Source organism: Natator depressus, chromosome 11 (genome assembly GCF_965152275.1).
Source record: "Natator depressus isolate rNatDep1 chromosome 11, rNatDep2.hap1, whole genome shotgun sequence".
In the NCBI taxonomy this organism is placed as follows: Eukaryota; Metazoa; Chordata; order Testudines; family Cheloniidae; genus Natator; species Natator depressus.
This window is the reverse complement of record NC_134244.1, coordinates 55,980,195-55,994,109: the sequence shown is the minus strand read 5'-3', so window position 1 is coordinate 55,994,109 and position 13,915 is coordinate 55,980,195. Positions and strand designations below refer to the sequence as shown.

The 13,915-nt window shown below is 41.0% G+C and overlaps 2 protein-coding genes across 7 annotated transcripts in view; one reads left to right on the top strand and one right to left on the bottom strand.

Annotated features, from left to right (window-relative positions):
* Positions 1 to 9,794, top strand: part of GTF3C3 (general transcription factor IIIC subunit 3) — a 28,253-nt gene extending 18,459 nt beyond the window's left edge. Inside the window, exons 17-19 of the mRNA XM_074967823.1 lie at positions 248 to 372; positions 4,980 to 5,132; positions 6,079 to 9,794. Coding sequence (XP_074823924.1) covers positions 248 to 372; positions 4,980 to 5,132; positions 6,079 to 6,201 — 401 coding nt within the window. The 3' untranslated portion in view covers positions 6,202 to 9,794. The remainder of the gene's footprint in view (positions 1 to 247; positions 373 to 4,979; positions 5,133 to 6,078) is intronic.
* A 1,289-nt stretch (positions 9,795 to 11,083) lies between these two features.
* Positions 11,084 to 13,915, bottom strand: part of CCDC150 (coiled-coil domain containing 150) — a 44,988-nt gene continuing 42,156 nt past the window's right edge. For all 6 annotated transcript variants that reach the window (XM_074967804.1, XM_074967807.1, XM_074967805.1 and 3 more), the window contains one exon: positions 11,084 to 13,265. In XM_074967804.1, the coding sequence (XP_074823905.1) occupies positions 13,149 to 13,265 (117 nt within the window). In that variant the 3' untranslated portion in view covers positions 11,084 to 13,148. The remainder of the gene's footprint in view (positions 13,266 to 13,915) is intronic.

Genomic DNA, 13,915 nt, shown 5'->3' with positions numbered 1-13,915 from the left:
ATAAGTCTTTGTTTTTATTCTGATATGTTTAAGTGTGGTATCTGAGAGCTGCTGAAAACATGAGAACTGCTGCAACTCATATTCTCCCTCTTTCCTGTTTTGATGTAGTCATTTTGAAATCTGATTCTCTTTCTTGTTTCCTTCCTTTTTTCAGTTCACACTTCCAAAAAAGTGTTAGGTTTTTTGAAAAAAATGAAACCCAGTTTGAGAGAGAGTGTATCAGATCATTTACTCCTGTTTCTCCTAGGACAATATGTGCAAGCCTTCCGTACCAAGCCAGATGAACCTCTGTACAGCCTTTGCATAGGCTTAACTTTCATCCACATGGCATCTCAGAAGTATGTGTTAAAAAGACATGCTCTTCTTGTACAGGTGAGTTAGTTTGTTCTCCTTTGTGCATAGCACATGCTGTCATTTAGTTCTGTCATGGCTCACACAGTTACAGCTCTGACACATTATTCGAGCTGATTGACATTTAAAAAATAGATTTAGGGTAGACTTTTCAAAACCCTCCAAGTACCTTAGGAGCACGTGTCCCAGTGACAGTCAGCTTGTGCTCCTAAGTCACTTCCGTTCTTGAAAATCTCCCCTTTGTGAATAAAAGCAATTCAGTTCATTTTGTTGTGGGTTGGGGAATCTTTAATTATTTACATATATTTAGCCAGCTGCCATGTATTCATGAAAATAATTTCAGCTTCACTAGCTTTAGTATGGATGTTTATTCATCTGACCCTTGTGCTGGAAGTGAAGCATTCACTACTCTGGTTTTTAAAAACAAGAGTCCCTTACCCAAACAGGGAACAGAAACACCACCAAATGACTTAGGTGACTCACCACGAATAATGTAGCTGAAGCAAAGAGTTCACAAATAACCATAGGTTGAAATTTTTGTCAAAAATATTTGATGAAAACCTACAAACGAAGGGAGGATCATAGGAAGATCATCATTCTGGATTGATTCATGAATGATTCATTAACAAAAACGGGCTAATTCCTAGAGAGCATAATAAATAGTTTGACAGCTCTACCAACTGCACAGTAGGGCTGAGAGTCAAATAACAGTTCTTCACTGAGCACATTGAGACTCGTGTGTAATGCATTGAGGAGCGTTAATCAGTGAGCAATCCCTAGTAACTCGTTAAGGGCTTGAGCTCACAAGATGCTGAGTGCTCTCAATTCCCACTGAGGCAACGTTGGGCCCTGTGAAAGGTTTTGGGCTGGTCTGTAATGATCCAATTGAGGAAATCTTGTGCTCTTTACCCTGAAGGCATAAGGGACCATGGTATAATGGTATTAAAGTGATTTACCTTTTGATATACTGCAATGGTTCTGCTCGGTTGTATAATTGGCTTGCAAGTTTTGTACAGGAAAGTGTGTGGATAATCAGCTGTGCATAAGATCACTATGGACAAATTGCCTATGAAATTTAATTTTTTTTAACCTAAGCCCCTGAAGAAAATGGCATTGATTTAATTTAAAAAAGTAACAAACTAATTTGCATCTGCATTTTCAACCTTAAGTCAAATTCCAACCCATACTCTTTTTCTGAAAAGATTTCAGCTACTGTCTGTTTTTAAAATATGACACACATTGAAAGTGCTAGTGCAACATCACTGTCCTTTCTGTTGATTTCTCCTGGATGCCTGTATTCAAATTTAGGTTAATTACCTTGAAGGTTTACACGGATTCCTGGATTTGCATGGCCCACAGACTCTCTTCTTGGATTGCAGCTCTATCTTTTTCCACATTCAACTAATCCCATTTCTTCGTGTCCGCACCTGCCAGACAGTTGGGGCTGAAGAGCCCCACACTGGATCTGAAGCGTGTGGATCAGGCCCATTTCTGGTACTAGCACAATCCTGATTTTCTTCATTATTTCAAATCCCTTCCTTGGAAATTCCAGGTTTTTTTTTTTTTTTTTTATTATTATTATTATTCCCTCTACTCCTCCTCCCCGTACCTTTCAGTGAACCAAATGAGGCGAAGAGCTAGGGCCAACATATTCCAGTTTGGGGGCATGGAGTTAGGCATTTAAATACAGGGCCTGATTTTTAGAAGTGCTGAGCACTTGCAGCTCCCTTTAATTTCAGTAGGAGTTGCAGGTGCTGAGCAACCCTAAAATCAGAGCACTTATGTAGATGCCTAGCTTTAGGCATTCAAGTTTGCACACTTTGGCCTAATTTTAAATATGTTTAACTACTTTTTCCTGTGTAATAATCCTTCCTTCCTATCTCTGTTGCTGACAGTCTCCAAAGAATATACTTGAAAAATGTCACCCTCCAAAGATGCCTTCCTTTTTGTCTCTGCTTTTCTCATTTCGTGTTCACCTAGGTTGAGTGTTTTTAATCTTTGCTTACTTCTGGTTTGTTTGTTCAGTAGTTCGCCCAGACAGCGACATAGTGGTGACTCTAATTACCATCATCAGCTGTTAGAGTCTGAACTAATTCCTTACTGTTGAATGAGCTCTCTTCTCTGATTATCAATAGTGGCTGTAGAAATCAAGCCCCCTGGTTACAGCAGAGGCTGCACATTCCCGTGTGACATCAAAATGAGACATGACCCTTGTCATTACTGTACAGTAATTTGTGTTCCATTTTTCGCCTCCTGCTGAACCCAATTTGATTTTTCCCAAGACTTTTTCAATTGAAAAAGAGAAATATTCTGGTGGATTTTAATCTTAAAATGGTTGTGTTGAATGTGTTCTCTTTGGGAGGTGACTCTGGTCCTAACACCATCACCTTTGTAGCACTGTACAGACATTAGCTAATGAATGCTCACAGAAACCCTGGGAGGGAGAGAGGCAGGCAGATGTATCATCTCGCATTTTATAGATGAGAAACTGAGGCCCAGAGGTTGAATGACTTTACCAAAGCTACATAGCCAGTCAGCGGCAGAGGTGGTGGTAGGGATGGGGGCAGTAGATCCTTCTGAATTGGGGGCAGAGGGATAGGAGGGAGAGCAAGGGGAATTACCTGGTGCTTAGGGTGGGGGCAGCACATGGAGCCCCGTGGCCCCCCTGCCTAGAAGCCGGACCCGCTGCACGGTGCGCAGCACGGTGTCGGAACAGGTAGGCACTAGCCTGCCTTAGCTGAGCAGCACCGCTGACTGGACTTCTAACATCCCGGTTGGCGGTGCTGACCACAGCTGCTAGGGTCCCTGGATGCTAAGCAAGGCGACCCAGTGCCTTACATGCTGCGACCCAGTATTGAGTCGCGACCCGAACTTTGAAAAACACTGGTCTAGTGGCTAAGCCGCAGGACAGGGGAAATTGCAAGTTATAGCTCTGCGAGAGTTGGGTTCCTATGGGAAAACTCTCGTTGGCTCAGTAGAAGCATGATTAGACCCTTTGTCTTTTTACTTAGGATATATGAATTGTTCATTACTTTACCCTGAGCTGTTTGTTCCTGCCCTTTTAATTTTTTTTATTGGCTGTGTTGCGGAGTCTGCAAACAGCTCTCTATGGGAAGATTCAGCTAGGAAATTGCCTAGCACTCAAGTGCAGCTTCCCTCTGGAGAGTACACCCAAGATAATATCGTCTTGTGCTATATAGAAAGATCTGCATAGCGCAAGCTCATAAAAATTCACCCTCTCCCTCAGTGTGGAGAGAGAGATGCACAGCTTCTTCCCCCCCCACCCCCCCAGATATGAACTGCATAAACTGTATTATGTTATAAACAAGAAATAAGTTTATTAACTATAGAAGGTAAATTTTAAGAGATTATAAGGGATAGCAAACAGAACAAAGCAGGTTACTAAGCAAATAAAACAAAACACACATACTAAGCTTAAGATCTTAAAGAAACTGGTTTCAAGAAGTAATTTCTCACCCTAAATGCTGGTTGCAGAAATTCTTGAAGGTTAGCTACCCTGCTTGCAGCTTAAATTTTCAGGTATCTTATTCACAGACCAGATCCCTTTTCCAGCCTGGGTTCAGTACTCCTCCCCCTTTCCCTTTGCCCTTGTTCCTAAGGTGTTTCCAGCAGTCATCCTGGGTGGGGATTCAGTGAAGAGTGAACCAAGATCAACTTAATCTCCAGCCTTAAATACGATTTACATAAGGCGGGAATCTTTTGTTTCCCAGTCTTGACCTCCCCCTCCTTTTAGAAGTCCAAGATGGTGTTTAGTACCAGGTGACAGGACCACCTAACCAAGTAGTGTCACAGCTAGTCCCAGGAAGCCTCTCAGGAAGGAGAGAGATTAGTATCTTCAAACGTCTTATTGTTTCTTCCTAATGGCCCATCAAGGCTGATGGGCTGTTGTCTGGTGGGTGTCTCCCAACTACACACACAGTTGTAATTATTACATAGTCAATATTCCTAACTTTAGATACAGAAATGATACATGCATATAAATTGGATAATCACATTCAGTAAATTATAACCTTTCCGATGATACCTTATAAGACCCACCTTGCATAAAATATATCTGTTATGCCATATCCATAGCGTAAGCATATTTCCATAAATAATATGGAGTGTAACATCACTGCAGGTTCTAATTCAAATGGGGATAAAAGGGACTGGGGTGGGCAAGTGTTTAAAAAAATAGTAGACAAGAGGTGGTGTTCTAAAGCGTAATAGATACGGGGTTAAGCAAACAATCTCATTGTATCCCTTCGTTCCTCCCCTTCCTTTTGTCTCACTATTTAGATGGCAAGTTCTTCAGGGCGTGGGCCTGTCTTACATGTGTGTAAATATCTATCAGAGTTGAGTGCTAGAGAAATAGTAATAATTCTGAGCAACTTTGCTCACAGTTTATCAAAAGATCTGATTGTTGTCTTCACTGTGTGAGGCTGCTGAGGCAACAAAGAATCTCCTCTGTTGGTCTAGTGTGTCATGGAAAGTGGATGGCTTTTTTTTGCATTTGGCCTTAAATTAGGCAGTTATATTTATGGGCAAAAACCTCTTTTTGCAAATTTAAAACATGCTGCTTATTGTTTTATAAAAAATAAAGCTTCCAATGTATGTTTTGTGCATAGGGATTCTCTTTCCTTCACCGGTACCTGGGCCTCCGTGGACCATGCCAAGAATCTTTCTATAACCTAGGCCGTGGCCTTCATCAGCTGGGATTAGTGCATATGGCAATCCATTATTACCAAAAGGCACTGGAGCTTCCTCCTCTCATCTTAGAGGTACCGTATGGTTAAACATTTGAACTATAAAAGTAAAATCAGATCAGCATTACTAATACGTTTTAACCAGAAGTAAAGCATGAGTGTCCAGTCTATATTTGCATTGAATAATCCCAATGTAATTTAAAAAAAAAAGGAGTACTTGTGGCACCTTAGAGACTAACCAATTTATTTGAGCATAAGCTTTCGTGAGCTACAGCTCACTTCATCGGATGCATACTGTGGAAACTGCATTAGACATTATATACACAGAGACCATGAAACAATACCTCCTCCCATCCCACTCTCCTGCTGGTACTGTACTGATTACCAGCAGGAGAGTGGGATGGGAGGAGGTATTGTTTCATGGTCTCTGTGTATATAATGTCTTCTGCAGTTTCCACAGTATGCATCCGATGAAGTGAGCTGTAGCTCACGAAAGCTTATGCTCAAATAAATTGGTTAGTCTCTAAGGTGCCACAAGTACTCCTTTTCTTTTTACGAATACAGACTAACACGGCTGTTACTCTGAATGTAATTTCAGAGGCACTAGAGAAAGCACTTAATTTAATTGTCATCTGAGCTGTATTCATGAACATGTATAACTCAAATTGCTCAGGTAATGATTGTCAGGTTTATTTTATTATCCGTCTGGTGTAGCAACGGCAAGAAAATCGTTGCTGAAGAACTTTGCCACCTGAATAAAGAAGCATACATAAGGTCCATTTTAAAAGCCAGAATAATATTAAATATAACTGGCATTTTCTCTGTTTCATGATTATGAAGGTTTAGTATAGAAATATAGAATTCCAATGTAACTATCTGAACGTGGCAGGAATGAACTGAGTACCTAGATGATAAAGAACTTGCCCATGTGTGTTATTGCACTGATTTTGTTACGTTTTTTAATGTAACTCATGGTATAGCATCCATGCAAGCTAGTAAATGATTTTTTTAATTCTTTCAGGGAATAGAAGCTGATCAGACAGACTTGCGAAGAGATGTTGCTTTCAACTTGTCACTAATTTATCAGAGCAGTGGAAATTTAAGAATGGCTCAAAAGCTGTTGTATACATATGGAATCGTATGATGGAGTTTGTGGCACCTGTTTATGACTAAGAGGTGGCCTGCTAGGAAAATAACATTTGTCATTTCCACTGGGGCAATGAGGATCTCATGCATTACACACCAATGGAGAGACCCATTCTAAAAGATGTGTACATATTTTTTCTAAACTGATCTAGCTGTGATTGGATCAGAGTTACTAGTTACTGTATATATTTTGTTTCCTGAACTTTTGAGCTATTTTTTCTGTTTCCTGAGGTTGGAACTGTAAAATGCCCCGATACAAGCAAAGTTCGACAAGCAGGCTTTTGTGAGCAGATTCTCCAGACCTATTTAGATGTTGGTCGAGCACGTTATTGATAAGTTTTTGTGAAGCCTGAAGTTGGTGCTGGTACACAGAATTCTCAGGGACTAAAAATGATGTGTACATTTTTTTTTTTTTGGAGAAGATTTTTAAAAAGTAATTTAACTGGCTACTGTCCAAGTTCAATTCTGGCAATTGGTTACATTTGCCATGTACTGTACAAAATTGTTACTATTATATAGGAGAGGGAAGACTGAAGAAATGGGCTTGAGGGGCAGGGGAAGATATAAGCTGAACACCCCCAGACAATAGATGCTTTGGATTCCTGGGAGAATTTTTCCAGAGAGAAGGGGGACAAACTTAACGTTACAAATAACTGCAATTGCAAGACCTTTAAAGTACTTAAAGAGGATGATAAGGATTCCTAGAAAAATATTTTATTTCATCGCAAGCTGTGTCTAAGAAAAGTAATTTTCTTATATTACTAAATCGGTGTCACATCGGTAAAAGGTATCCATTTTCTGGAGTATTGTAAATTGGTCTAGTAAATATCTTTATTTATAAAATCAACAATCATTTAAATAACTTATTCTCAGTAAAAACAAAAAAAAGTCCTAAGTTGTGTAGTGGGCTAAACACTTGTTAGATGTAGTAACCTACAGCCCATTATCTTCCTGTATTAAATAATTAAATATTGAGAGAGAGGTGCTGCAAATTCTGTATATTGCTTCGCTAATCAAGAATGATAATTCCGATTATACAGGTGTCATATATGTTGATCTTATCCTGCAGAGAAATAACGTCATGCTGGAAGTGATGATGATAGCCCTATCTCTGAAACTTGTCTTCAGTAAGATTTGTTTTAAAAGTCTTTGTGGCATTACAATACTAAATTTTGGTATGTGTAGTACTTTGAGCTGGCCCAACTAATTGAAGTTGAGTGGTAACGCAAATTCTATTAGATAACACATTAGTCAGTTTGGTGGTATAACCAGGCTCATGCATTAAATCTCAGCCACTCGTTACAGCTCTTGAAGAAAATTGGAACAAAGGTCTTGCCAAATTCTCTGTTCCTGGGGAACCAAAATATAATTTGTTTATATTAGATCAGATGATGAGATCAAATGGTCAGTCAAAATGATGACACATACATACTACTATTGAAAGTGTGCTGTTCGCTCATCAACACAATTTAAAAAAAAATCTCACAATCTGTGGACTTCTGATGTGCTGAATGTAAGAGAAAATGACTTGTGTTTTGGAGGATAGGTCATAACTGGCCAGCATTTATAGTATCCCGAATATTATACCTTTTTCCCCAAAAGTCAGCTTTAATTCTGCTATTTTCTAACTTGAATGCTAAACTTTGCAACCTTAATTTGGCTCCCTCTTTTGTGTCCGTATGATAGTCTCTAATTGTATGATCAGATACTGTTTTTTCCACAACTTTATTCAGTCCACAGGACAGATGGCACTCAGGGAATTAATTGGATCCAAAACATGAATACACAGAAGCTTCTCAGAGAACCTTGTTAAGAATTTAACCTGTGAAAAACAATGTATTTTTTTTTCCTAACTGCGTTCTCAGAAATGGCCAATCTTCTTTTGCTAAAACAAAAAAAAAAATCAGCCGGAGGTGGAAACCTTTAGCTTAAATGGTTGGCAAAGTTGTAATCAATTGGTAAGTGGCTTAGAATGGAAACATTTTTTAGGCAACTTTAACTGTAGTTGCTGCCAGCTCTGACGTGCCTTTCCCAAGTTATTTTCTTACATTAAACTGTAGACCGTTCTGTATCAAATAATAAATTATTACAATATTGGGCTTAATTACCTGGATAGTCTTGTTCTTAGAGTGTGCTTAGATACAGTAGTGGTGGGTAGCTTGGACCTCCCTAGAAGGTTGTTTACAAAAGTGTCTACTCCTTGTCCTCAAACCCTAACCACAAATGTGTTCTGTCTGAGTGATACTGGGAATGACCATTAGAAAGCTGCTTGCTATTCTCACATGTATGTACTTTCATTGAAGGCCATGGATCCAGAGTAAGGGCTAACAGTGTCTAATGCTGTGTAATGCTATATAGCTCTATAAGTGAGCATATTTTTATTTAGTTTTGCCATCTTCCAAATATTACTGAGGTAGAAAATGTTTGTTTAGTAGAAATTTCACACTTCCTATAACGACTTACCATGGCAGCTCATAGTTCTTATCCTGATTATCCATTTACAGTATGGCAGTGTCAATGAAAGTTGTACAGGTGAGTCGCATCATATGCGCATTTAACTTATGCAAATTCAACTATATGTGCTCGGCAAAAAAAGAAAAATAACAAGATACCTGTAAATAGCGCGGGCGATTCCATCGACCATTCCACTCAATGAGCATATGCCCCGGAGTGAGCGTGAGATGGGAGACATGAATCTGCTGTTCCCTCAGTCGGTCTCAGTTCCTGCGTGCCTCTCATAGTGTGAGCATCTAGCCACGCTGAGTGTGATTCTAGTGTTTAAAGATACATATTTTTCGTACAACATGGCCCCTAAACGCAAGCCAACTACTTCATCTGGTGCTCAACTGAAGAAACAGCCATCTGTTGCAACGCTGGAGGAAAAACTGGCTGTGTTGGACTTATTGAGAGATGGTATGTTGGTCTCCAACGTGGCGCGTAAATATGGCCGCAACGAATCTAGCATCTGTGCCATCTAGATTCGAGAGAGAGAAATTCTTCAAGCTGTGGCATCAAGTGCTCCAATAACTGCTACGGTGATGAGCTTGGTGTGTGATAAGACTTTAGTGAAGACTGAAAAGGCATTAAACTAATGGCTGGAAGACGTGAACCGTAAACGTGTGCTTATCAATGGCAACACGTTGCGAGAAAAGGCTCTTAGCCTCTACACGCTGTTCAAACCTCCCGCTGAAGAGGGACAGCCTTCTGATGAGAAGGAATTCAAAGCCAGCCAAGGTTGGCTTAACAGTTTTAGGAACCGCTTCAACCTCAAAATGTGGAGACTACTGGTGAAACTACATCTGCCAATGAAGAAAGATTTAATTTCTGAATACGATCCCTCTATGGAACGAAGCCTCAGAATCACACGTAGTATTATGGATGATTTGAGACCGTACCAAGAAATGTTTGAGCAGCTCAAGAGACAACAGCGACAGTTGCCGATCACCATGTTTTTCAAGGAAAAACAACCAGCAGCAGATGAGCCTACGCAATCAACTTCTTGAGCTGAACCAGAGCCAACCACTACGACTCACTCTCCATCACATCCGTCTCCTGGATCGACATCAAGCCGTCAACCCCCTGTAATTACCCCCCCCCGTAATTAAAAATACATTACTGTAAAATTATATTTTGCATATGTACTCTATTATATACTGTACATTAGTGTATACATTTATACATATTACTGTACAGGGTTGTATACACAAACCCATGTACAGTATACTGTACTTTATGGGCAATTTAAGGGATTTTCAAGGGTAATTTTGACGATACGCAATTTTAGCTTTACGCGCTGACTTTAGAACCTAACCCCCACGTAAGATGTGACTCCACTGTACATCTACTCCTACCAATATTCAGCAGGTGGTGGAAAAGTTAAGGTCTGAATTTAACTCAAACTACTACAATGAATTTAAAACCACAGCCCCAATAGTGGGGGAAAATAAAGTGATCTCAGCTGTCGTATTGTCCCATTTGACAATTTTTAGAAAGAGTTGGGTGCTTTTGGAAATCCCACGCCATGAAACTGAGTTAAAAGAACACATCCCATGGCTTTCAACAGCATGTGTGCTCCTACCTTCATTGAGTGCGGGGGGAAGTCCAACCCATAACTGTGGACTGTGAGACAGTATCTAATTAGAAAAAAGCTGTTTTTTTCCCCTCTCCTCCTCCAGAACTATGGAGACCACCCAGCCCAGAACCTCTCAGAAGTGCAGTCCTAGCTATCTTTGCTCTAATTCTATAGGGCTCAGAAGGCAGTGGCAGGTCAGTGCAGGGTGGCAGGGAATAGCTGTGCCCTGCAGGAAAGGCTGGTTGGTGTCTCTGGTGCTGGTATTCTTCCTTCAGTGTCAGTGCCCCAGCATGGTACTAGGAGCATCCGTCTCCTGATTCAGGCACAAAACAGAGTTCCTGCCCAAGCCCAGGGTGCTGTCTATAAGAACAGCATTAACCGTACTGTTCCTGTAAAATTAAGGTAATTGCATTCTGCCTTTATCAATTTACTATGTAGTTATGATAGGCTGTGGTATCCTGCCTTCCTATCATGCTGCTCCTCCCGCCACGATGAAGGGAGTATTCAGCAAAAACTATTCAGTGAACATCAAGGCATTTCCCCATCCTCTGGGCTTTACTGTAGCAGGCTCGTGGTTAGGATGAAAAGCACTACAGCAGCGTAAGTATTACTCTATGCTTAGACTGCGTCTAAGTCTCACCACACTCAGTCCTAAACACCTCAGGACAAGTGCTTATTGGGTACTTGTTTAAAAGAAATAATAGGTTTCATGTACCATGGATTAGAATGACAAACTGCAAATACTTAAGTATTAATTAAAGCAGATTTAATGACTATTTAAATACAAAGTCAGCAGATATCTATACACAGCAATTATACACACAGCACTCCAGTGCCCTGTATCTGTGAAAAGAGGGCCTGATGAAAGAAAGAATCCCTACCCACTAATCACTAAAACAATGGCTCCTTGGTAGTAACAACTACTAAAGGAAACTGGATGGTAGCAGTTGGAGCTGTCTTCCCTCACTGGACCATACCTCATAGCATCTCTTTTTAGATGAAGGGCAGTGTGTTTTGTCATTAACAGCCACATAGCTTAACGAGATCAAATAGATGAAGTGTGAAATAAGGCAGCCAGTGCCACGCTAGGTTGGTTTCAGGCTATGCCTACAGCTTGGTGCTAACGTTGGCAGAGTTAGACTACACTACTGATACTGACCCGAGAGGAGAACAGGGCTGGAGAACAGAATCCTACACATAAGCGCATTTTAACCCCGCCACTCAGAAGTGATGTGATGTGCAGAAACTCAGCTCGCCAGTGGTAGATTGGGAGGAGGAACATAAGGTTGTATTGAAGACTTCTGCTGCTTAGGAATTTCAGCAACATAACAGGATCTGAGCCAAAGGCTACTGAAGTTAATGAAAGATACCTATTAGTTTTAATGGGCTTCCAATCAGGTGCCTAATTGCTAAGGGTCTGATCCTGTTTTCACTGATGTCAATGGCAAAATACCCATTTGACAGCAATAGGGGCAGGACCGGGTCCTAAAATAATGGTCCAGGCTGTTGTCATATAAACCTAATTATGCTACAAATGTAGGTATATAAAATGGGTGGAATGATTGTTATTTGCCAAGTCCCAGCAATATGCTTGGCTCTGTACACACCACAGAGGAAGGCATAGCCTTTGTCCCACAGAAACAAATGGCTCAGACAACTGGAGGAAGCTTAGGAAACAGCACTGCAATTATTAAAATTTGGTGTGTAACAGCACATCTGATGTAGCTGGGTTACACTGTAAGCCAAGACAGACTGAGTTTTAAGGAGGGAATCTGAGCTACTCATAAGTGCTCATTAATTGAACAGTGGATGAAAATTGTTCGTTTCTATATCATAAGGGAATGGTAGTTAAAGTCTTAACCCATTGCAACTACGAGTGTATAGCACCTGCTCTGGACACCACCTGCCCTTTGGGTAGCTTGTTCCAAGGTGGTGCAGAATTAACTAACTCTATTAATCACATGGGTACCAATGGTGCAAGGTGTTCTGCCTGGCAGCCTCTCACACCCACATGGAGCACCTTCCTGCAATTGCTCAAGGGCACTGTCCTCCTCTCAAGGCCCAGGGCTCCTTTTACTGCTACTAATGGTAGCTGTTCCCATCAGCTAAGAAGGGATCCTCCCTGTACTGGTCAGGTAACCATCAGTATCCAACAGTGGACAACTGCCCTCTTTCAGCAAGTTTACCATCACCAGCCTAGGAATCCAAAAGACCATCCTCTGGATAGGCAGAATCCTTGCACAACAATCTGAGCTCTCAATAATAATGATGTCTCCTCACTTTGCAGGGCTCATTCCAACCCACTCCCCTCCTCTTGAGCTGCTAAAACACAAATGAGAGATGTGACTGGAGACAAAGATCCAGAACATAAACTTACTTGTATAGGAAGCTTTAGAGATAGGAATAATTTCTTTGCTATAAATTATGGTTTTGCTAATCTGAGTTCCATGATAAAGTGTTTAAACAAACTAGTCCCACTCAAAGGCCATGTTAGGGTGGGGGAAATGGAAAGCTACCTCAAAAAATAATACATTCTAGTATGTGTCAGACAGGTGAGACTTATTAGCTAAGCTGAACTGGAGCACACAATTTAAATTAATATTCCAAAACCTGTCTGCACTGGTCTCCCATCAGCCAGCCAGTCAATGTGCATTTTATTTGAAGGATCTTCCTCACTGAATCAGAGCAGACCCAGTTCATACAGGACCTCTGCTTACACCCACTCAGAAATCTTCTGAAATATGCAGATGCTTATAGATCAAGATACTTCAACCTTAGGGCTCATCTTCCAGCATGTGAAGATCTGGTCTGAACTGTGGTGTTCACAAGTGCAGGGTGGGATGGCAGCCTGGAAGCTCCTGGGTTAGATGACATCACTTCCTGTCTAGCTCAGATTGGTACTTCCTGGAGATGAGTTTGAGCTGCTGCTTAGTCTCCCAGCGATTCAGGGAGGCTTGGCTAGGGAGTTTCATGGCCTTTTCCTTCTCCATCTGTTAAAGGACAGGGTACTGGATGAAAACTGATCTATCCCCTCTCATTCCCAATGAACAGTAGAAAATACAGAGATTGCAGCAGCTCAAGATACATCTTTAGAGCAAGGTCAAACAGCTCTCTGGAAATTGCCACAGCTGTAAGAGACAAAGGCTCTGAGATCTCCATACAAAACAAGGTAAGGAGAACTGTCTTTACAGAACTGTTTGGATGAGTGTCGGAGGAGAATAGCAGCAGTCATGGAGAAAAGCAAGAGAAGAAGGCACACTAGAGCCACTCATTTTCAATACAGTTTTTTGGGTAGGAGTTTAATCAGACCTAAAATATAGCTGGAGAGAAGCAGGATATGGATAATGGAGAGAAAGGGGCTCCCTCATTCCTCTCCTGTCTCCATCTGGCCCTAGTAGGTTAAACAAATGTCATCTCCCCACCAAATAAGCACATTCTGTGAAACATCAGCAAGAAGCTAGAGAACTAAACTTCAAAACCTTTGTCCAGGGGCTTACTCCTTTGAGAGTGTTTTCCTGCCCCAAGGAGATGCTAGTTGGGCTGAGAGAGGTAGGGGCTGATGGGAACTGCAGAAATCAACAGGGCTTAAGAAACCAAAATTCTGATTGTCACCTTTAACCTGCTAAAGAAATGAGATAGG